Here is a 22,894-nt window from a genome sequence, read left to right as displayed (position 1 = left end):
TGACCAGGGCCAAGGACAGATCTGACAGTGACCCTCGCTCCTCTAAGGTAATACTGTTCCACCTGTCATTAGCCTCTGGATCTCTTCAACCCGTTGTAACTCTTAAATACACCAGCATCCAGTCCATACACCCTTCTGCCTTGTCAAATGCATGGCCAGAGCTCAGAGATACAGCCTGCCCCATCACATGAGCCACCAAGCTTGGCAGGAAGGAAATGAGCCTAATGTGGCTGACAGACTCTGTGGACCCTAGCGGTCGTCACTTGTCCGTACGCCAGTGCCCAGCACAGTGCTGGCCAGCTCACAGATTCAGGAGATATCTGTGGAACTGAATCTTTACTGATAAGTTTCCAATATGTTATCTCTCTCCCCTTAACCCACACAGGAAAGCAAGGGAAATAGAAAAGATATATAACATATCAGACACTTATACCCACCAGCTCGGATTCTCACAGTGATTTTAGAAGGCAGGGTATTTGTATTCCCACTCTACAGACCAGAACACCGACGCTTCCCAGGAGCCCTGCCTTGCTGGGGTCCATGAAAAGTGACAGAGCTAGGGCTCGGATCCAGACTTGCCTGACCGCATGGTCTTTCTGCTACATCCCGGCTCTCATTACAACTTTCCGACTTGTGTAGCAGGGAGGCCTTCTGCTTTGTTACGTGCAAATGTCGTTCACCATGGAGCTGATCCCCTAGTCTAGCCTGAGTGTGGCCGTAAAGTTTTTCTCCCAAAGGACACACTGGGAATGGACTATGGCACTGCCATCGGGATGGTGAATACCCAAAGGCCAAATGGCCAGGCCTCTAAGGTTAAATGGAAGGCCTTCCATAGACAGATTCTTGTGCCATCGAAAGCAGCATCCTGCACTAGCCTTAGGGAGTCTGGCTTCTCTGCTTGCCTCTGCCCTCGCTGGATCTCTGCTTCCTCAGCTTTCAAATGCATCGTCACATAATCATGAACAAGACCAAGCGTGCAGTTATGAATGAGGGTGCTTTGAGGTGTTCTGGAAATCTTCAGATGGACAGTCCCAGTAGGTAATTATGAATGTGGATGTGGGATTTAAAGGAGAGGAGAAGTTTAAAACTGAAAGAAGGAGAGGTGAGAATTATCAGGTCCCTTCAGGGGAGTCCTGGACTGGACTGAACTTCACAGTACTAAGGGAATCTGTGATGTTAATTTTACGTGTCAACTTGCCTGGGCTAAGGGATGCCAGGGAAGCTTTCTGGGTGTGTCTGTGAGGTTGCCTTCATAACAGATCAGTATTTCAATCAGTAGACTGAATAAAGAAGACTGTCTTCACTAATGGAGTGCATGTCACTCAATCATCCTAAGGCCACTGAGAGCCTGAGTAGAACCAGAAGGCTGAGGAAGGATGAATTTGCTCTCTCAGCTTGAGTTGAGACATCCATCTTCTTCTGCCTTCTTATATCAGCACTCCTGCTGGTCGCGTCTTTGTACTCAGACTGGGACATAGATCATCAGCCCTCCTGGTTCTCAGGCCTTCGAACTTGGACTGAATAGTGCCAATGGCTTTCCTGGTTCTTTGGGTGCAGATGGCAGATCAAGGAACTTCTTGGCCTCCATCATCACATGAGCCAATTCCTATAATAAACCTCCTCATATCTATTTGTCTATCTATCTATCTATCCATCCGTCCAACCATTCATCCATCCATCTATCCAGCTTATGTTTCTCTGGAGAACCCTAATACAGAATCTACAAACCAGTATATCAGAAAAAGAGGGGAAATTAAGAATCTAGTCCATGCCTTACTAATGATGTACTTCTCCCCATCATAATTCCATTTCCATTCCTCACTGCCCAGCCTACAATAGTCTACAGCAATATTTCCATTCCTTCTCCTCCAACCAGGATTCCCTAACCAACCCACTCTTCGGACAGTAAACATGGGTTATTTACTGCTATCTCAGAGACTCCCTTGTGTGTTTTTCAACCTTCACGCAGGTTGCCTTCTGATAGCCTGTGAGTTTCTCAGGGCCAGGGCACAAGACTTACTTCTCCCTATGGCCCCATACTTAACACAGAGCCTGACGAGAGCAGGTACTCAGCAAAGGCAGAAAGGAAAGAAAAAGGGAAGAAGGTAGGCAGGTTTCAGCAGGGAAGGGGTCATAGTACAAAGTGTGTGCAAAGAGCACAAGGGGAGTACAGCAGGCTCCAGCCCCGCCACAAGCTCTGCACTCAGAACCCACACAGAACCAGTGAGCACAGCCCAGGGAGATGGACCGCGGAGCATTAGGAGAGTAGCAGTGGCTGGCTAGGTGAATGGAGCTAAAGCCAGGGATGCTGGCAAGGACCTGGGAGCCAGAGAGTGGCAGAATTCCCAGCCTAAGTGCTGCAAACAGACTGTAGCAAAATGAGGTCAACTGTTAATGTAATCAGGCCTGAGGCAAGGAGGAGAGTATAAACAAATGAGATGCTACTGTGGTTTTTTTAATTCACATATATTTATTAAAAAATTTGATTATGCTCTATTCTGTTTCCCAAGTTGCTCTTCACTTAGCTATATATTCCAACCATGTCTGCACATGGAGCACCATCACATTGTACCGGTATGCCATAATTCTTTTATCTAAATCTTTAAAGATTTCAGAATTTTTTCTTGTTTTTTTTTTTTTTAAGATTATTTATTTATTTATTTGACAGAGATCACAAGTAGGCACAGAGGCAGGCAGAGAGAGAGAGGAGAAAGCAGGCTCCCTGCTGAGCAGAGAGCCCGATGCGGGGCTTGATCCCAGGACCCTGGGATCATGAGCTGAGCTGAAGGCAGAGGCTTTAACCCACTGAGCCACCCAGGCGCCCCCAGAATTTTTTCTTGTTTGGTTGTTTCAGAAAGTGCTGTGCTAAATATCTTTATGCATTAAGTCTTTGATAGCTGTGTAACTAGTTTCTAGAAGTGGAAATCCTATTTGGATACAGGGCAGAGATTGCTAGTTGCCTCTAAATATCCATGATTCCCTACTTCTTTATTTTTATTTTATTTTCTTTCCAGTGTTCCAAGATTCATTGTTTATGTACCACACCCAGTGCTCCATATAATACGTGCCCTCCTTAATGCCCACCAGGCTCACCCATCCCCTCACCCACCTCCTCTTGAAAATCCTCAGTTTGTTTCTCATGCTTCATCTCCCCCTCCAACCTTCCCCAACTCACTTTTTTCCTTTCCTTCTTCTAATGTCCTCCATGCTATTTCTTATGCTCCACAAGTAAGTGAAACCATATGATAATTGACTTTCTCTGCTTCACTTATTTTGCTCAGCATAAACTTATCAGGACAAGAAACAACAAGTGTTGGAGAGGTTGTGGAGAAAGGGGAACCTTCTCACACTGCTGGTGGGAATGCAAGTTGGTGCAGACACTTTGGAAAACAGTGTGGAGATTCCTTAAGAAATTAAAAATAGAGCTACCCATGACCCTGCAACTGCACTACTGGGTATTTACCCCAAAGATGCAGATGCAGGGAAAAGAAGGGCCATCTGTACCCCAATATTCATAGCAGCAATGTCCACAATAGCCAAACTGTGGAAAGAGCCAAGATGCCCTTCAACAGATGAATGGATAAAGAGATGCTACCATGTTAACAGATGCAGGAGTAATGGTGAGAATTTTCAGGGTACAGTTCACACTAAGAAAGTGAGCCTCCAATCATTATCACTTTCTGGAAGAATCCCCTCTCCCAATCTATTCTCACAACCTTCTCTGCTGCCCACAATACCCCTTCCCCTGGCAGATACACCTAATTCATCCCTTACTGCCAAAAAGTATGCTAGGAATTTCTTTGGTCATTCACACAGCAGTCTGTGCTGAATTGTGTGGTTAACCCGCAGTATTCCTCCTGCTTTCTGGTTACAGCCCAAACAGGGCTTTAGCAGGCTCACCAGCCCATGGAAGACACTCCACGGTAGTCTCCCCACCACCAAGCCCGGCCAGACTCTTCTCCCATCTCCCCTGTCCTATAGCTCTGAGGACGCCCAGTCTCCTTGTACAACTTCTAGCATACATTTCCTAACACCTGCTCATTGCTGGGCCATATGCGGAGTTATGACGACAGATGAACAAAGCTGTTTCTACTCTCAAAGAGCTCCCCATTTAAAGGGTAACAGGAAAATAGACTGCTATTTAAAAGAAAGAAAAAAGAAAGCAGATATAAAGGGTTATAGAATCCCAGAGAAAAGTAAGAGGGAAAGGTTGAACATGTCTGGGAAGAGGCTGGAAAGGCATCCTGGAGAAGGTGAAAAGTGAGTTGAAAAGAAAGAAAGGAAGAAAGGAAGAAAGGAAGGAAGGAAGGAAGGAAGGAAGGAAGGAAGGAAGGAAGGAAGGAAGGAAAAAAAAGAAAAAGACCATAAGGATAGAGCTGACAGGAGAAAACAAGCTTTGCTGGAGAGGAGCCACTCCCACTTCCAACGGACTTCTCCTCATTATCTGAGCTGCTGAGGAAGTAAGACAAGGTGTAGGCTTGCCTTCCTCTCCACAGCATCCCCCTGCCCCAACAACTACTCTGTAGACCTCTCTCCACACCCTTCTCCATACCCCTGCTAAAAGCTCAAAGGCTACACTAGCCGTTGGCCCAGGATTAACCACAGTAGGCATATACTAAAAACCATAGCTACCATTTATTTAGGGGAAATTAGGACACAGGGAACTTAACAAATGTACCCAAGGTCACAAAGCCACTGGATGATAGAGCCGCTGGCTTGATTTCAAATGGAATTCTTATACTCTATCTTGCATCTTCCACCAGAAGTGGAGGACAGGACAACAAAGTACCAAAAAACACTGAAATAGAAGCCAGAGACAGGGTCTGAGCCATGGCTCAGCTATTTAAGAGCTTAATGACCTCTAAAAACTCAACTCATCTCCTAAGCCTCCATTTCTCTGAGACATTCCCTTCCGAGGAGGAAAAGCCCCCTCAGTGAATGATCGGGGCCCAGAGTGAGGCATCAGCCAAGGCCTCCACGGCAAGCTGCCTTGGGACTTCGTGCGTCAGAGCACACCTAACCCCTGACCATGGATGGCACTGTTAGGAGAGCCCCGAAGAGATCATGCAAGCCTAGAGCCAGCTCTGCCGGCAGAGACTGAAAAGGCCACATGCACTCTGCAGCCATGAGGGGAGGACAGAGATGCCTTCCACTGTTGGAAAATGGGCCCTGGGGTGCTCTGTGATGAGCCAGTCTGACCCTTCTTCCCCCTTCCCAAACTCGGGAGGCTGCTGGGGACAGAGGGACCCTGATTACTCAGCAGACCTTCATGGCTACTGCACAACAAACCTCTGATCGGAGATTTCTCAAGCTTCAACTGAGGGCAGGATTTTCATTAAGGCTGGGCAAGGTAGCTGTACCTGGCCCAGGTTCTCTGGGGTGTTTATCTACTACCTGCTTTCTGGTGAGCCGGAAGGACCACAGCCTTAAGAACTCACCCTTGGGGCAGAAGCAGCTCAGCAGTACCAGCCATCACACTAAGCCTGCATGGGGTTGTGGGGTTGGATAGGGAACAGTGCTGAATTTGGCATTTTAGCCCATGCTTAGGTGGGAAACAGAGCTGGAGGGCCCCACAGGACACAGACCAAGGGATTCTTTGCAGGTACCCCTCATGCACAGCTCCATCCTTGCAGAAGTCTCCTGGCAAAGAGCTTCCTAGTATTTTCCTCAGATTCCATCTGGCAATTTTCAAAAATTTTCTTTAACGAGCCATCAGTAGGAAAGTATTCAAATGGTATTTGCCATCAGAATAGCTGCTGGATTCCAAAATCTTAGCTCCCAGGAGAACACCCAGGTCTATCAGAGTCCTTGAAGGAGGGACCAGTAAGAGCCTATTTAATGACAAAGCCCATCTTACAAATAAGGAAACCTAAATCTAGGTAGTAGAACTGAATTGACAAAGGTCACTTGATAAGGCAAGGGCCAAGGACCAATTCCTAAAAGTACAGGATATAGACAAGCAGCGGAAGGAACAGACTTCCTGTCTTTTATCCTTTTACCAGGACACTTATCAATCAAAGGGTTTCCCCTCAAAAACCATTGAATGTTCACCTGAAAAGAATCAAAATCCTTTAGTTCAATTGTTTCATAATACAAATCAGAAAACACATCCTGAGAAAACCAACCTATACAAGGTCACACAATAAGTGGAAATTTGGAAAAGAGCAAGGTACTTTACTTTCCTAAATTTTACAGGAAGTTCTCTAAATGGAAGTCTAAGAGTTATAAAAAAAAACCAAGTTCTACATGTTTTATTACCATTGAGATATAATTCATATACCCTAAAATTCACTCTTTTTAAATGTACAATTCAGGGGCACCTGGGTGGCTCAATTGGTTGAGCGTTTACCTACTATTCAGGTCATGATCCTGGGGTCCCAGGATTCGGCCCCTGAATCAGGCTCCCTGCTCAGAGGGGAGTCTGCATCTCTCTCTCCCTTTGCCCCTCTCTCCATTCATGCTCTCTCTCTCACTCAAATAAATAAATCTTTGAAAAATAAAAATAAAAAATGTACAATTCAGTGGTTTTATCATATTTACAAGGTTGTGCAACCACAAGCACAATTAATTTTAGAACATTACCATTACCCCAAAAGAAACCTTATACCCATTAGCAGTCCCTCCCCATTTCTCACTTCCTCCAGTCTCTCTGCCAGCCACCCATCTGTATTCCGTCTCTACAGATGTATCTATTCTGGATATTTCACATAAATGGAATCATACAATAGGTAACCTTTTACGTCTATCTTCTTTTACTTAGCGTGCTTTCCAGGTTCACCTATGTTGTGGCATGTATTAGAACTTAATTCCTTCTTGTGGCAAGAGAACAGTCCACTGTACTGATATACTACCGCTTACTTAGCTACATGTCCACTGATGGACACTTGGGTTATTTCCACCTTCTGACCACTGTGAACAGTGCTGCTCTGGATATGTGTACCTGGACTTGTTTGAGAGCTTGTTTTCAATTCCTTGGGTACATTCCTGGGCTATATGGTAACTCTACATTTAACTTTCTGAGGAACAACCACACTGTTTTCCACGGTAGCCAAATCATTTTACATTATCATTAGAAACGTACGAAGATTCTAATTTCTTCACACCCTTGCCAATACTAGTTATTTTCCACATTTTGTCTCCCTGTTTTTGTTTTTAAGATACCTATCCTAGTGTGTATGAAGTGTCTTCTTACCTCTCAGAAAACACTGTTTGTTGCTGCCCTCTGACTCCGGTAGGTTAGGTTACATGTAAGCTATAGGCTGTATGAAGGTAGCCTAGGAGAAAATACCTCTCCCATGCTGGTATCAGCCTAACCTGCTACACTAGCCCCTCTTGCTACCTCTGGCCCCCTGGACCCATTATCGGCACGTAGGACTCTGGTTCCCATGCTTTCCAGCCCCAGTTGATGTTCCCAGGCAGAATCCTTGCCTACTTTGACCTGCAGTTTCTAATGCACCCTTTCAGATATGGTAAATCCTATTTTGATACAGAACAATAACAGTCTGATAATACATCTCAGAATACTAAAGAAGGCTTTCAGGCTGCGAAAGGCCTCCCATTCCTGGTGGGGAACAGAGGATAGCCTCTGCAAAAGTAGCCTAGCTTTTATCACTGGGTTTGATTCTTCTGCTGTAAGTCTTGGTGGTATATACAAAGAGAGGGATGTAAGCTGTTCATGGGAAAGTCTAGTAAAGCTCCCTTCCATTTTTCAAGACTCAGCTCAAGAATGATCTCCTCCATAAAGCTTCTTGGACTCAAATTGAAAACTTGTCCCCATTTTGTGCTCTCAGCTGAATTCTGGAAACGTTTCCATGACAGCTATAACACTGTATTTGTTGATCACTTACTGTATTGTTGATGTGCTTATCTCCATTTAAATGGAACTTTTTTTTTTTTAAGATTTTATTTATTTGTCAAAGAGAGAGCACACGCAAGAGAGAGAGCGAGCTTAAGCAGTGGGAGTGGCAGGCAGAGGGAGAAGGAGGCTTGCTGCTGACCAACGAGCTGGTGCAGGACTTGATCATGACCTGAAGGCAGATCCTTAACTGATAAGCCACCCAGGTGTCCCTAGATGGAGCTTCTTGAAAGCAGGGACCCTGTCATTTAAACTGGTATACAGTAGTTGTTCAATAAATGTTAGTGAATGAGAGGCCTTTGCTCAGTAGTGGGCCTCCCATAAACGCTAGAGCCATCCATTGTGTCATTTATCCAAAACTTATAAATGAATGGTAAGCAAAAATGTGCCCTAAGACAGAAAGAAAGAAAGAAAGAAAGAAAGAAAGAAAGAAAAAAAGAACGAAAAACAAGCAAGCAAGAGAAGAGGAAGAGAAAAAGGAAACCAGTCTTCTCTCATGTTGCTTTGTTTTACATTTTCAAAAGACACAGACCTTCTGGGAAAGGCAATACTATAGAAAAATTAAAAAAAAAAAAAAAGACCAGTGGTTGTCAGGGATTGAGGGGGAGAGAAGGATACACAGGTGGAGCACAGAGGATCTTTAGGGCAGTGAACCAGCCTATATGATACTGTAATGACGGTAGGTCATATCATTTTACACTTGTCCAAAACCATAGACTGTGCAACACCAAGAGTCAAGTCCAATATAAAGTGTGGACCCTTGAATGCTGGTGATATGTCAGTGTAGGTTCATCATTTGTTACAAATGTACCACTCAGGGTGGGGGGAGGGTGTGCTGTTAACCATGGAGGGGGCTAGGCAGGTATGGGGGCAAGGGCATATAGGATATCTGTGTATCTTCATTCAATTTTGATGCAAACCTAGGACTATGCTTAAAAATAAAGCTTATTAAAAATTTAAAAAACAAAAAAGGACAGACCCACCCACCTCTAATGAGACATCAGCTTAGACGCCATCAAGCCAAACGCATTGGATGGGAAAATTTCTAGAGTCTCCGACCCTGCCCGCTGGCTGCTTCTTTGGACTGATTCTTGGTTCTACCGCATTCTGCTGCTGGCATCCTCAACCGATGCCAACAGCCCCAAAGGGCAAGAAGTGGGCCCTAGAAGCCTGCTTGGTGAAGATTAATTTTCTCAGAAATCTTACCACTTTTGCTCCCCAAGAGTTCACTTAGAATAAGGAAAAGGATGGCAGGGCTGGCCATTCCCACCTTGCAGATCTTCAGGAATTAAACAACCTAATTCTCTCAAGTAATCCCTGGCTGAACAGACTACTCCTTTCTTCGGCCTGAGTATGTCTCTGTGACTCCGTGGAAGTCCACTGAGACCTCTGTGGCTGTTCAAGGACAGAAGATGATCAGCAATCAGTTCATACACTCTGCATGTCCACAGTGAAAGTAAGGAACAGCTAAATGGCACTCAGACCCTGTGGGTTCTTTATTATCTCTGAGCATACTTTTCATATTTCAGCTTTTGTATTCTTGCTCCGGTTGTTTCTTCCACCAAGAATGTTCTCTCCTGCCACCTGCACGAAATAAAGCCCTACCCACCCTTACAGGCAGAGGTCACATGCCACCTCTTTTACGGGATGCCTTCTCTATCCCTCCTCTGGACCTCAGAAGCATTGTGTACCTCTCCGACACATTCATTTTATCCCCTTAGAGCAGAATAGGATTCATCCAGATCTCCCTCTAGGGTCCAGCACAGAACTGGCCTAAAGTGAGTATTTTCTTAATGGATCTAATGAATGGACCTTGCATCTGGCTGTATTAAAATATAACACTATTTGATATCTCATGTTTTCATTTCTTAGTGGAAAGAGCAGAGGTGCTGCCTTGCATGTATGCACAGGAGACCCAGGACCTCAGCCTCCCACCCTCCCAGCCTCGGGTCCCCCGGTACATCAGCAGCCCTTCTCTCTGCAGCACTCACAGAGGGGAGGCCCAAACAGCACTGTGTCCAGGGCCTTCAGCTGCAGCTTCTGCCGATGGCTCCGGTCTGTCATCTTCAGCACAGTCCCTGTCATGGTGGTGTTGGTCACAGCAAGCCTGTTGAAACAAAGAGGAGGAACTCAGTTTCCTGCCGCTAAAACCAGGAGGGTTACTGGTGGGATTACCCACCTCCTCCAGGAATACTTCCATGACCTCTAGCTCTTGGTGATAGCTCCCCTCTGCACTCCAGAACACAGAGTCTATACCAGTGGTTTTCAACAGGGAGTAAGGAAGGACACATAACATTTACCAAAAATGTTCCCTTTCTGCCCACGTCCGCCATCTCCTGAGAATGCTACTCTCTGAGGATTATCCATCTGTGACCATTCCCACACCCGACTGCAAATTTTCTGTCATGTTTCTCCTGCCAGGGATTATCCACTATACACCTGTCCCCATACTCCCACCATTTGTAAATGCATTCTCCTGTCCAACCCAGCTCCAAACCCTATGCCACATGACCCAGTGATTCTGAGGGCCTCTGATCCTAACCCACTGCCATTAAGTATAAACCTGCTGATGACAAACTGCATTAGTCTTGTTATCCTGTATCTGAGTCACTGCAATTTACTCCCAGATTACTGTAATTTTTTATGACCTTCAGCATACTATTCATGATAACTCTAATAAGAGAAGGTCTGTAAACAAGAAAATGACCCAGGAAAAACTGGACTTTGTTTCTCTTCTGCTGGAACACAGTGGGTTTAGGAGGAGACGGGTATAAGATATGAAAGGTTATCAGTACACTGGTCTGGGCCCCACACATGAGCATTTACCACTATCCTACTCCATGAAGGCAATGCTCTTTTCTGATGCATAGTTTTGTCTCCCCCGGTAGAAGAGAGCCCTCTGACATCGTGGTGTGTGATTTACACTCCTCCCTGGGCATGCAGGAGCAGCTACTTCCTTCTCTAGCCCTGGGAAGCAATCAAGCCAGCCCGCCTATAAGAGAGACACTGCGATGGGGCAGGGGGTGGAGGGCAGCAGGTAAAGGGGTCAGGAGATGAAGCTTCTGGTCCCAGCTGAGTCAGCAACTCACTTGCCTGATCCTGAGCAGCTTGGTCTCTCCTCTGGGACCCTGTCTCCTCCTGTGTAAACTTATGGAAAATCAGATGCTTCCTACAAGCCTGAGAGTTCTCTTTAGAGAGAAAACTTCTATCAGATGTACTGGCCTTCATCTAACTCATCAAAATAAATGTGATCTTTTCCACAGTCTATTTGTCAAAGAAACCTAAGAATTGGAATAGTATCTATTTCTGAGTAATGAGAGAAATGAGAAAGGAGCTAACATTTACCAAGCAACTGCTGTGTATCTTGTACCATTCTGACACTTCACATACAACACCTTAGTCCTCTGACTTTAGAAACACAGTTCTGTCATTAGCTCCACTTCACAGGTAAGAAAACTAAGACTTAGAGTTACCTGCCCATAGTCATACAGCAAGTAAATGGCAAAGGCAGGAAATGAACTCAAATCCTTCAGACTCTTCTTCACCTTATACCATGATGCCTCCTTCCCACACACCAAGCACACCAAGCACTGAGGCTCCATGCTTCCTACTCTCACTAATGTGCCACAGCTTGGCTTCCTCTACCCCTCTACCTGGCTTGGCTGGGTCTGGCTACAAGAGGACTACTGAGCCCATGACCTGAGAACTGACTTCTTATCCTATGTTTTAAGGATAATGTTTATCCTTAGAGTTTTAATCTAAGCCATAGCTATTCCTCAAGATGGAATGAGCCAGGCATCCACAAGGCAATGCTGCTGTTTCCATGGGTAATGAGAAAGAAACCTAAATCCTGGAGCTTCATGGTCAGTCATGTATTTAATGGGGTCTAATGCATTTCTTTGTCCTCAGGGCCCAGGAGAGAACCCTGCCTGGGGTAGATGATTGGTAACGTTTTGTTAAAGAGAACTGCACTGAATATTTCCAAGAAGCCTATCTTCAACTACATGGGGAAAGAGGAAGATGCAGTGGAAGAAAGCAGGGCACTTAGAACCAAGGAGACCTGGGTTCAAGTCCCAGCTCCACCACTTACCAGTTTGGATTAAATCATAAAATATCTGAAATTCAGTTTGCTCACCCAAAAGCTGGGGTAGTTAATTCCTTCCTCCCAGAATTGTGAGGGTCAATTGAAATAAGAGGTAGGCAAGTATTCTATAAGGGGATGTACCAACATTAGGATTACTACTCTCTCCAGAGTAGAGGAAGCTGTGAAGAGAAGGCTGCAGGTAACAGAGGAGGGAACAGGAAGCTCATCTGGGCCCGGACAGCAGTGCCCAGTAGTTCTGGGGGTAGAGGCTGCCATGTGTGGGCATTCCAACAGCTTCACCTTCCCCTTTCCCCTTTGTGGAAGCTCACAACCAGGTGCACCTACGTAACAAGATGACAGATCATATGTAAGCAGCACTTACCAGACAGTGAGCCCTTTGAGGGCAGGGGCAGGCTGTTGTCAGCTTTATCCCCAGCACCCAGCACAAGTGCTTGGCACAGAGGAGGTACCCAGTAAATATGTATCGAATGAGTAAGTAAATGGATTAATAACTGAATGACACATGGCACTAGTTTGACATCCCAAGAAGCCCACGCAGTGCTCTATCCCTTCCCCACTCCTGCCACAGGCCCCGGCGCAGTGTGCCTGTGAAGGAGGCAGAGTTAGGGGACCGCAGCCCTTGCAAGAGTCTTTCCAGAAAGGAGGCTGGGGCCGAGGGAGTCACGCCAGCCTTGTACTGCCTCTTTAGAGCAGATACACAGAATATGGATAATTCAGGGGAGGCTAACAGAGCCCCGAGGCTCCTGCTGGGGGCACAGCAAAAGAGGAAAGAAACATCCACAGGCTTTGAAGTCTACCCAGATCTAGTTTCAAATCAGTTTTGCCTCTTAACTAGCCACATGACCTTGAAAACATTACTTAGCCATGTTCACCATCTATATGCAATAACACCTACCTTACAGGATTGATGTGAGAATTAAATGAGATACTGTATACAACGTGTTGAACAGCAGTGCCTGCCACGTACCAAGCATCCAATAAATGGCAGCTCTTAGTACTATGCCCAGGCGTGGCAGAAATACTAAATGAGAGAATGGATGCCAAGTGACCGTCATGCTTTATGGTAAGTGCACAATAGATGTGAGAAGAGGAGAGGTCTACAGATTCTGTCCTGGAAAGGAAACCTCACTTAACTGGCCAGAGCAACCTGAAAGTAGGCGAACCCCCCCCCCCCCCGCATTCCCCACACCCCCAGGGGAGGGAATCCAGTCTCCTCCTGACCTCGGCATGGCATGGCCACTAAGTTGCAGCTTCCGGAAGGTCTCCTCATATTGAGGCAGCTCCACATATGTGATCAGCCACTGCACCACCTCGTCCACGGTCCAGTTGTACACTGTGGGAAGAGACAAGACAAGCCATGAATCCAGAATGCAAGCACTACTGTAACTTACCGTCAGAGTAACATCAGCCTTCTCACTGACCGCATACTTATATGCTTATCATCTCCCCCTCCCACAGAATCCTAAGTATTATGGAGTACATACTGTACTTTCTGTTTGACCTGTAGGGGATGGACTCGCTCTTTCACTACACCAGCATTTGGGATGAAGTCATCCTGAACTAGAATACAATCATAATACTACTACTAAATGCCATTCTTTACCTGGCACCTACTACTGTTCTAGGTACTGTTCTAGGAGCCTCCTATATATTAACTCATTAATCTTCACAACTACCATGTGAAAGATAGTCCTATTTTATCTCTATTTCACAGATGAAAAAACTGAATACAGAGACATTATATATAACTTTCCCATAACTGTGCAGCTAGGAATTGGTAAAGCAAAGGTCTGGACTCAAGCAATGTGGCTCCAGACCCATGCTCTCAGCCATTATGTACTCTTGTGCTCTTGTGCCCTCTCTCTCTAGTTGACAGATAAACAGATGGCTGGATGGATCATATCCAGGGTATATGTATCAGATGACACCTACTAACACTGGCATGCTGAACCTAAAAAGCCTGGGGGCAACTGAGTTTTAGCAAAAACATCATTTTATTGGATTTGAAGTTTGCTTTTACTTAATGTATCAATCTGGTTTTGTTTATATTTGTATACAAATTTTATAGAGTGACTTAAACCTCATTTTGTTTATATATTTTCAAATAATAATTATTATAACAAAAACAATTTAAGTCAGCATCGTAGGTCCAAGATAAATTATTTCCCTTAAGAGGAATCTGTACATTCCTCAAGTTTGAAAATGACTGCTGTGAGCAGCAAGAAGCCAAAAAAGTTCTGAAACAGAATGAAATAGTGAGATTCTCAGCCACTTCTCTTAAGGTCCGTCCGTGTCTTTCCCAAAAACTACCTTTCATCAGAATGCTGTCCAGGTTCCTTCTAAACGTCAGACAACAGTGAAGACATGGACTATGTCCCGTTCACTGTTGCCCACCCCACCACACTATCTCTAAAGCAGGGCTACTCTAGGGGACCTGGGTGGCTCAGCCGGTTAAGTGTCCGACTCTTGATGCTGATTCAGGTCATGATCTCAGGGTTGTGAGATCAAGCCCCCAGGTCAGGCTCTATGCTCAGAAGGGAGTCCCGCTTGAAGACTCTCTCTCTTCCTCTTTCCTCTTCCCCTCTCCTTCTACCCCTCTCCCCAACAGTCTCTTTCTCGGGCCTCTAAAATAAAGAAATAAATCATAAAATAAAGTAGTATACATATATATACATACATAGTAGCATCAATAAGAATTTACTCAAAGAATAATGACTCCCACATGAGGAGTTCCAGACATGTTCTGACTGTGGGCCCCCAAACAGAAACAACAATCTCCTTAAATACACAGCAGCAACAGCGCAGGTGTCGGGCTGTTTGTGTCATGCTCAGGGAAGCTGGAGAAGCTGGAAGGCTGAACCTGTCCCTTCATTCTCTTACCTCCCCTATAGTGCGGCCCAGCCCATGGTACAGACTAGACACTCAGACACCCTGCAGGAAACAAGGTTGAAGGAAAAAATGCTCCAATCTCTCAATATCCTCAAGTAGCTTCTAGAACTCAGGAGGGAAGTTCTGAAGCCGAAAGACTTTGGGGGTAAGCTATCTGCAGAGGCACAGGAGATGAGAAGGGGAAGGGGCTTGGGGAGATCTAGTGCCCCCAGACTGCGTCCCAAAAGCTTAGGCTAAGGGTGTTTAGTCATTGCTTGGTTAAATTTCGAATTCCCAGACTAGAAAACATTGAAAAGAAGACAGAAATTAATGTCCAAGAGCTACGTTCAAATCCTAGGGCTTGGGAAAGGAGGGATGAAAGATCAGGGTTAGAAAAGTGGGGCATGGGGCGCCTGGGTGGCTCAGTCGTTAAGCGTCTGCCTTCAGCTCATGGTCCTGGGATGGAACCCCACATGGGACTCACTGCTTGGCGGGAAGCCTGCTTCTCCCCCTCCCCCTGCTTGTGTTCCTTATCTCACTGTGTCTCTCTCTGCCAAATAAATAAACAAAATCTTTAAAAAAAAAATACTCTGTAGTAATGTTGAATACTAATAAATTTATTTTAAAAAAAAGAAAGAAAGAAAGAAAAGTGGGACGTATTAGCCTTTTCTTCCTGAGAAGGAACGTAACTGCCACTGTACACATCTGATGACATGACAAATGTGCTCGTTCACTATGGTCTGGAATGCCGGCTAGTGAAGGTGTAGCAGAGTGACACACAGATCTGAGGCAGACAGACAAGTACCAGCCTGTGAAGTGTGGGGAACAACACGCTCCCGCCACTGCTACCAAGGGCGCTCGGCCGCGTCTCACACAAAGGGGCCTTTCTGCTAGGCATGTGGAGTGGAAAGAAGGCCACTTTTTTGTTGCTAGAAAGGCCTGCGGCTAACTGAGCTACAAGGGCCTTTTGTCTCCTGGGAGGACGCCTTAATACAAGTACAAGCATAGACGCAGGCGTGGGGGAACTCCTCTAGCTGCACCCTCTGCCGTGGTGCAGATGGGCAGGAGGCACTCTCGACCAGGGCTTCTCAGTCTGCACCGCTGACATTCTGGGCAGAAGAATTCCTTGTCAGGGTGCCGTCTTCTGCAGTGGAGTGTGTTTAATAATATTCCCCAACATCTAGCCACTAGACGTAGCATGCTGCCACTTGTGACCCTCAGAAATGTCTCTGGGTACTGCCAAATGTTCCCTGGAGGACAAGATGCCCCACCCCACCCACCCCGGCTGGGAACCACTGCTCTAAACACTACATTAAGTGAGACAGAGAGGCTATAAGGGGGCCACCTTACTCCAGGAAGGATGGACTCTCAACATAGTCATCCCCCACATGGCTAAGCTATAGGGGAAAGGATAAGGGCTTCAGCTGTGAGGATAAGTCTCAAGATAGTTCTTCTGTGTGTGTGCATGTGCATGTGTGTGCTCTACACATCGTTCTGCTACCAACGGAGACACCCTATCTGGGTAGGTTCGGCAGCATGGTATGACCATCCAGAGTCACCACAGTCTGAGCCAAGTAAGCCAGGACAGGCTGCATCCTTGTCAGAGGGCAACCCTGTGTCCCTCTCACTCAGTAGTCAAGGCGAGATATAAGGGCCTCTTGTCCCTAAGGTTCAAATACCTAAAAGCTAAAAGTCTTGTTCTGCTTTCTTTTTCCAAAAGAGAAAATGTGAAGAATCTCCAGGCCAAAGTGAGGAAGAAGGTTAAAAGCAAGTACTGAGAGCTGTGGCTGTCAGCAGAAGGCCAAAGAATTTGGCAAAGAAAGCTTCATACAGATACAGTCTCCAAATGACTCATGTGTCCAAATTCCAGGAGGACATGGGAGCAAGAGACAGTCTTCTAAAGTCATGAGCCTCTCATCACCCTGAGCCTGTCCGTGAGGTTCTTAGAGAGATCAAAAACTACATCTCTGGGCAAAACGACAGACAGCACTACAAGGAGTCAGAGAAGGCCAAACCCTTGGCGTTTTCTGTACCAAGTCCTTCCTAAAGAAACTTAGAGATGGCTAACTGTAGTCTCCAACCTTTTTCATGACATACTCTGTGTTTTGCGCATACCTTGCCAATATATGGTGATCTGTTTATAAATTAGATTCACATGCTGACATGAGGTATATTATAAAACATACACAGAAATTAAAGAATGAGATAAATGCAATAGAAGTACAAGCTATAGCATTGTCTTGTGGTACCCCAGCTGATTGTCTAGGGCACCTGGACACCCCGGGGGCAAACAGCAGAACTCCTCCAACACGAAGACCTTTAAGGCTCCACCCTGGATGCCATCTCGGTCGTAGCTCTTACTTCAGCAGACCTTAGATAGAATCAGGATCTTGCACTATTTTCTCATGCATCCTTGGATATTGGTCACAGGTTTCTAGGTCTTTGCTCTTTCCAGAAAAGCTCCTTTCCCTCTCCGAGGCCTGCTAAACACCAACTAACTCTCCTACTTTATTCTGAAATAACCACCCAAAAATGAAGTCATTCAGGATTGCCAAATACCTAGCCATTTTAGAATGCTAGATTTTAACATATATATGAAAGAGGAAAGAAGTGTGAGCAAAGACAGAACTTTAAATGTGAGGCCTGTTCAGAGAACATGAACTCCAATTTGTCTGGAGTCGAAGGGTAACATATAGAAATAAGAAGAGTGAGGTATTACTGAGGCCAAATGATAAAAGGCCTTGCACACTGGTAGTCTCAAAGTCCAAAATCATTTATTCACTGAAAAAAAACGAAAAAACAAACATCAAACACCTACTACTTGCCAGGCACTGCTCCAGGAGCTAGGGATACAACACTACACACAACAGAGCCACAGATCCCTGGTGCTTATACACTGGTGAAGAGAGACAAACTAAAACATCATAAACAAATAACTCTATGTTGGGTGGTGATAAGTACAATGAAGAAAAATAAAGCAGAGTAAAAGAATAAAGAATGGCACTTCCTCAGATCAGTTCGGGGAAGGCCTCTCTGATGAGGTGACACTGGAACAGAAAGTGAAATGAAGGTATGAGCCATGTGCACACTCGGGGTAAAGGGCATTCCAGAAAGATGCAACACTAAGCATTACCCCCTAGCACTTGAGCTATAGCGATACCTCCGGGAATATGCCAGAACAGATCCTCAGACTTGGCCAATTCTTTCTCTTGCCAGAGAAAGAATAAGCAGTAAGAAATGGGCTCCTGAATCATGATCTCTTTCCCCTAATGGGTGGGTGGTGTCTCCAAATGAAGCCCTCGTTTAGTTTTGTGGTTTCAAACCCACATCCCAAAAGAAAACTACGTCTGCCAGTCCCTTCTTTGCATCTCCCTCACACAGCTGTTAGTCACTTGATCTCTCAGTCAGCTTTTGCTCAGCCCTTTGGTCAACCAGTCAGCACAGTGGTTAAGAAGGTGGGTTTCTATTTGAATTCGGGATCTGATGCTTACTAGATGTAGGATCACAGACAGGTTACTTAACCTTTCTGGGCCTCCTTTTTGTCACCTATAAAATGGTGAGAACCACACGTCTCACATCACAAGAGCAAAGCGAACATATGGGAAGCTCCTAGCATACATAAATGCCAAGGAAATATTAGCTATTATTAACCTCACTGTTCACCAAGCTATCTTTGGCTACCTACTCTGGTAGGTTCTGGGTAAGTTACTACATACAGAGACCAATATGCACAACTTTTGTCACAAGGGCTCTCTACTAGAGAAGGAGCCATATAAGAAAACACATGAGGATAAGACAGTGTGATAAGTGTTACATCAAAGGTATGTATGGGGTGATGCAGGGGGACCAAGAAAGGAACAGACTGATTGCTAGAGTGAGACAGAAAAGGCATCACAAAGCCTAGCTTCTTATCTGGCTCCTCTGGATAGAGAACACTCCCAGACACCTATAGAATCTTACCAAAGTGGCCCTCCCTCAAAAGTAGTTCATAGCATAGGCCTATGGTTTGTCTCTATTAATGGTTTCCTTCCGGCTTTCACTAGCAGCTTGCCATCTGAGCCTAGAAGGAGGCAGGGGTCTTGGTTTTCTGATGTGGTGTCAACCTCGAGCCCTGAATCATCACTGCAAAAAGAATCCGGTCCTCAGGCCCAGGCCTCATGTGACAGGCACACTAGGCCACCCTGCACCAACCAGGTTGACGTGGCTGCAGAGCAGGAAGAGAACCTAGGTGTCAGAATGTCGAATGATCTTGTTTAAGATCACACAATGGCAGAGGCAAGGACAAACTTTCGTCTCCCTCATCCCTACACTGGGCCAGGCCCTGTGCTCGGTGTTAAGATATAAAAATCATGTAAGATAATGTCCTCAAGCAGTCTGGTGTGAAAACAGGCAAGGGAACAGATAGTTGCAATTAATGTGCTAAATGCTAATATGAGATAAGGGTAAGGAGCTGTGGGAACACAGTTGGCACCTAACCTAGCATATGGTTTCAGGGGAAAATTTCCTAAAGAAGGGTATACTTAAATTGAGTCTTAAATGTCAAATAGAATTTAATCAGGTCAACAGGGGGAAGGACAGAGGGAACAGTATATATGAAAGCAGTAAGGGATGAAAGGAAATGATATATCCCAGTAACTGCAAATAAATCAGTGCAGCCATAGAAGAGATGTGGTGAAAAGTTGTAGAAAATAAGGAGCACCTGTACCCCCAATGTTCATAGTAGCAATGTCCACAATAGCCAAACTATGGAAAGAGCCCAGATGTCCATCCGCAGATGAATGGATAATGAATACGTAGGATATACATAAAACAGAATATTACTCAGCCATCAAAAAGAATGAAAGCTTGCCATTTGCAACAACATGGATGGAACAAGAGGGTATTATGCTAAGCAAAATCAGTCAGTCAGAGAAAGACAAATACCATAAGATTTCACTCACATGTGGAATTTAGGAAATAAAACAGATGAACATAAGGAAAAGGAAGGGAAAATAAAATAAGAGAAAAATAGAGAGGGAGGCAAAGCATAAGAGACTCTTAACTACAGGAAACAAACAGGGTGGCTGGAGGGGATGGGGAGATAGGGTAACTGGGTGATGGGCATTAAGGAGGGCACTTGTTGTGATAAGCACTGGGTGTTATATGCACCTGATGAATCACTAAGTTCTACCTCTGGAACTAGTAATATATCATATTTTAACTAAGTTAAACTTAAAAGTTTCAGCAAAAATGAACTTTCGGGACTTCATCGAGATAAAAATCTTCTGCATAGTAAAGGAAACAGTCAACAAAACTAAGACACAACCCACTCAACAGGAAAAGATATTTGCAAATGACATTACAGGTAAAGGGATGGTATCTGAGATCTATAAAGAACTTATCAAACTCAACAAACAAGAAACAAACAATCCAATCAAAAAAAGGGCAGAAGACATGAACAGACACTTATCCAAAGAAGACATGCAAATGGCTAACACACATATGAAAAAATGCTCAACATCACTACCATCAGGGAAATACAAATCAAAACCACAGTAAGATATCACCTTACCTCAGTTAGAACGGCAAAAATGAACAAAACAGTTAACAACAAATGTTAGCAAGGATGTGGAGAAAGGGGAACCCTCTTAACTGTAGGTAGGAATGCAAGCTGGTACAGCCACTCTGGAAAACAGTATGGAGGTTCTTCAAGACGTTAAAAATAGAGCTACCCTATGACCCAGGAACTGCACTGCTAGGTATTGACTCCGAAGATACAGATGTAGTGAAAAGAAGGGGAATATGCACCCCAGTGTTCATAGCAGCAATATCCACAATAGCCAAACTGTGGAAGGAGCCAAGAAGCCCTTCAACAAATGAATGGATAAAGAAGATGTGGTACATATATACAATAGAATATTACTAGCTATCAGAAAGGATGAATACCCACATTTGCATCAAATGGAAGGAAATGGAGGGGATTATGCTAAGTAAACTAAGTCAAGCAGAGAAAGACAATTATCACATGGTTTCACTCAGTGGAACATAAGGAATCATGGAGGATGATAGCTGAAGGGAGGCAAAACTAAAGGAGGAGAGATCAGAGAGGGAGATGAACCATGAAAGACTATGGACTCCAGGAAACAAACTAAGAGTTTCAGAAGGGAGGGGCATAGAGGAATGGGGTAGCCAGGTGATGGGTATTGAGGAGGGCATATGTTGTGATGAGCACTGAGTGTTATACACTACTAATGAATCACTGAACACTACATCAAAAAGTAATGATGTACTATATACAGTAGTTAACTGAACATAATAAAAAATTTTTAATTAAATTTTTCAAAAAAATAAGAAAAATAAGTAGATCAAAGAAATAAGCATGGGCCTGATATGCTAATCTAGCACAATGCCAGGTATATAGAAGGTATTCAGTTAATTTTTTTCTTTTTTTAAAGCAGACATGTTTACAGTAACTTTTGGGGCCAATACTACAAAGGTGAATAGGGCATGATGGAGAAACACAGTATTAAAATATGAAAAAACTCTCAGGATATAAAAGACAATCAGCTTTTTATTTATATATACATATAGGATCTTTTTCCCCCAACTGAGATAATTCCGTTGAGATTACAAATGGACATTTAATTTTAATGCATCTAACATCCCATAGATAAACATTTTAAAAAATCAATGGCATTTTCTATAATAATCTGTTTCATCAACAACTAATGAGCTTTCAAGTACCTTATTTTGTTGAGTCCAAAATGAGACAGCAGTTGTAACCTAAGCTTACTGCTAATTCTACAGAAACTCAAGTGTTACCTAACCAATAGAAGAGCCAATATTTTTATATCTTCAAAATAACATATGATTATCATATATGATTACACAGGAATTTACTTGTACCATCTTTAGCAATACCTTTATTCATCCAAGTTCCAATTAAGAGTGTTTCTTCCAACCAGGAAGTTGGTATCCTAGCATGACTGTTTCATTATTTTTTTTTTTAATTTTTTTGATGAGAAGCCACTGAACAATGTAAGCAGAGATATGGCCAGATATTTACTTTTGAAAGATCTCTCTGGAACCAATCAAAGGACAAACTGCAATAGAGCTAGAATGAGTCAAGAATAGTCTGAAAGCATCCAAGCAAAAGATAATTAAGCTGAGGTTTCTGCTTCAGGCTAAGATGAAGTAACAAGAATGGAATTCATCCTCCCTCCTGAAACAACCAAAAGAAAAAAAATGAAAAAAAAAAAAAAAAACCAGGAGGAAAAAAAAAAGACAAAATATATGAAACAATGGTTTTCAAGACACTGGACATCAGCCTAGAATGGACAGTGATCTTTGAGAGATAGTAAATAAATGAGGCAGGTGATACAATTGCCCTAGCTTCTGGCTTTGAGAAAAGTTTCAGGCTACAGTGCAGAGAGTGGAACTGGGGTTGAGAGGGAAGAAATGGAAGTACACTACTGTGTGGTTCTTACACTATATATGTGATAAGATATAATAATATCTTGAGAAACCTCATGTATTATTGGTGGGAATGTAAACTGGTGTGGTCACTATGGAATGTAGTATGGAGTTTCCTTAAAAAATTAAAAATAACATTACCATATGATTCAGTAATTCTACTACTAGGTATCTACCCAAAGAAAATGTATGCATCTAATTTGAAAAAAAATGTATGCATCCCTGTTTACTGCAGCATGATTTACAATAGCCAAGACATGAAAGCAATCTAAGTATCCATTGGTAGATGAATAAAGAAGATATGCTATATATACAATGGAACACTACTCAGCCACAAAGAAGAATGAGATCTTACCATATGCAAAAACACAGATGGAAGCCATTGTGTGAAATAAATAAGTCATACAGAGAAAAATAAATACCATATGATTTAACTTATATGTGGAATCTAAAATCAAAGCAGAAACAGACCCATAAAACAGAGAACAAACTTGAGGTTGCCAGAGGAGAAGGGACAAGGGGAAAAGACAAAATGGGTGAAGTGCAGTGGGATATACAAGCTTCCAGACAGAATGAATTAAGTCACAGCAGTGAAAGGTAGAGCAAAGGGAATA

General features: G+C 44.0%; 1 protein-coding gene across 4 annotated transcripts in view; it reads right to left on the bottom strand.

Annotated features, from left to right (window-relative positions):
* STIM1 (stromal interaction molecule 1) overlaps nucleotides 1-22,894 on the bottom strand; it is a 185,954-nt gene that overhangs the window by 24,901 nt on the left and 138,159 nt on the right. For all 4 annotated transcript variants that reach the window (XM_082749887.1, XM_082749885.1, XM_082749888.1 and 1 more), the window contains exons 4-5: nucleotides 13,182-13,293; nucleotides 9,847-9,962 (exon numbers count right to left, since the gene is read on the bottom strand). In XM_082749887.1, coding sequence (XP_082606013.1) covers nucleotides 9,847-9,962; nucleotides 13,182-13,293 — 228 coding nt within the window. The remainder of the gene's footprint in view (nucleotides 1-9,846; nucleotides 9,963-13,181; nucleotides 13,294-22,894) is intronic.

This window comes from Mustela nivalis (assembly GCF_964662115.1).
Source record: "Mustela nivalis genome assembly, chromosome: 9".
Lineage (NCBI taxonomy): Eukaryota > Metazoa > Chordata > Mammalia > Carnivora > Mustelidae > Mustela > Mustela nivalis.
Note: the sequence above shows the minus strand (reverse complement) of the source record. Positions and strands in the feature narration are given on the sequence as shown.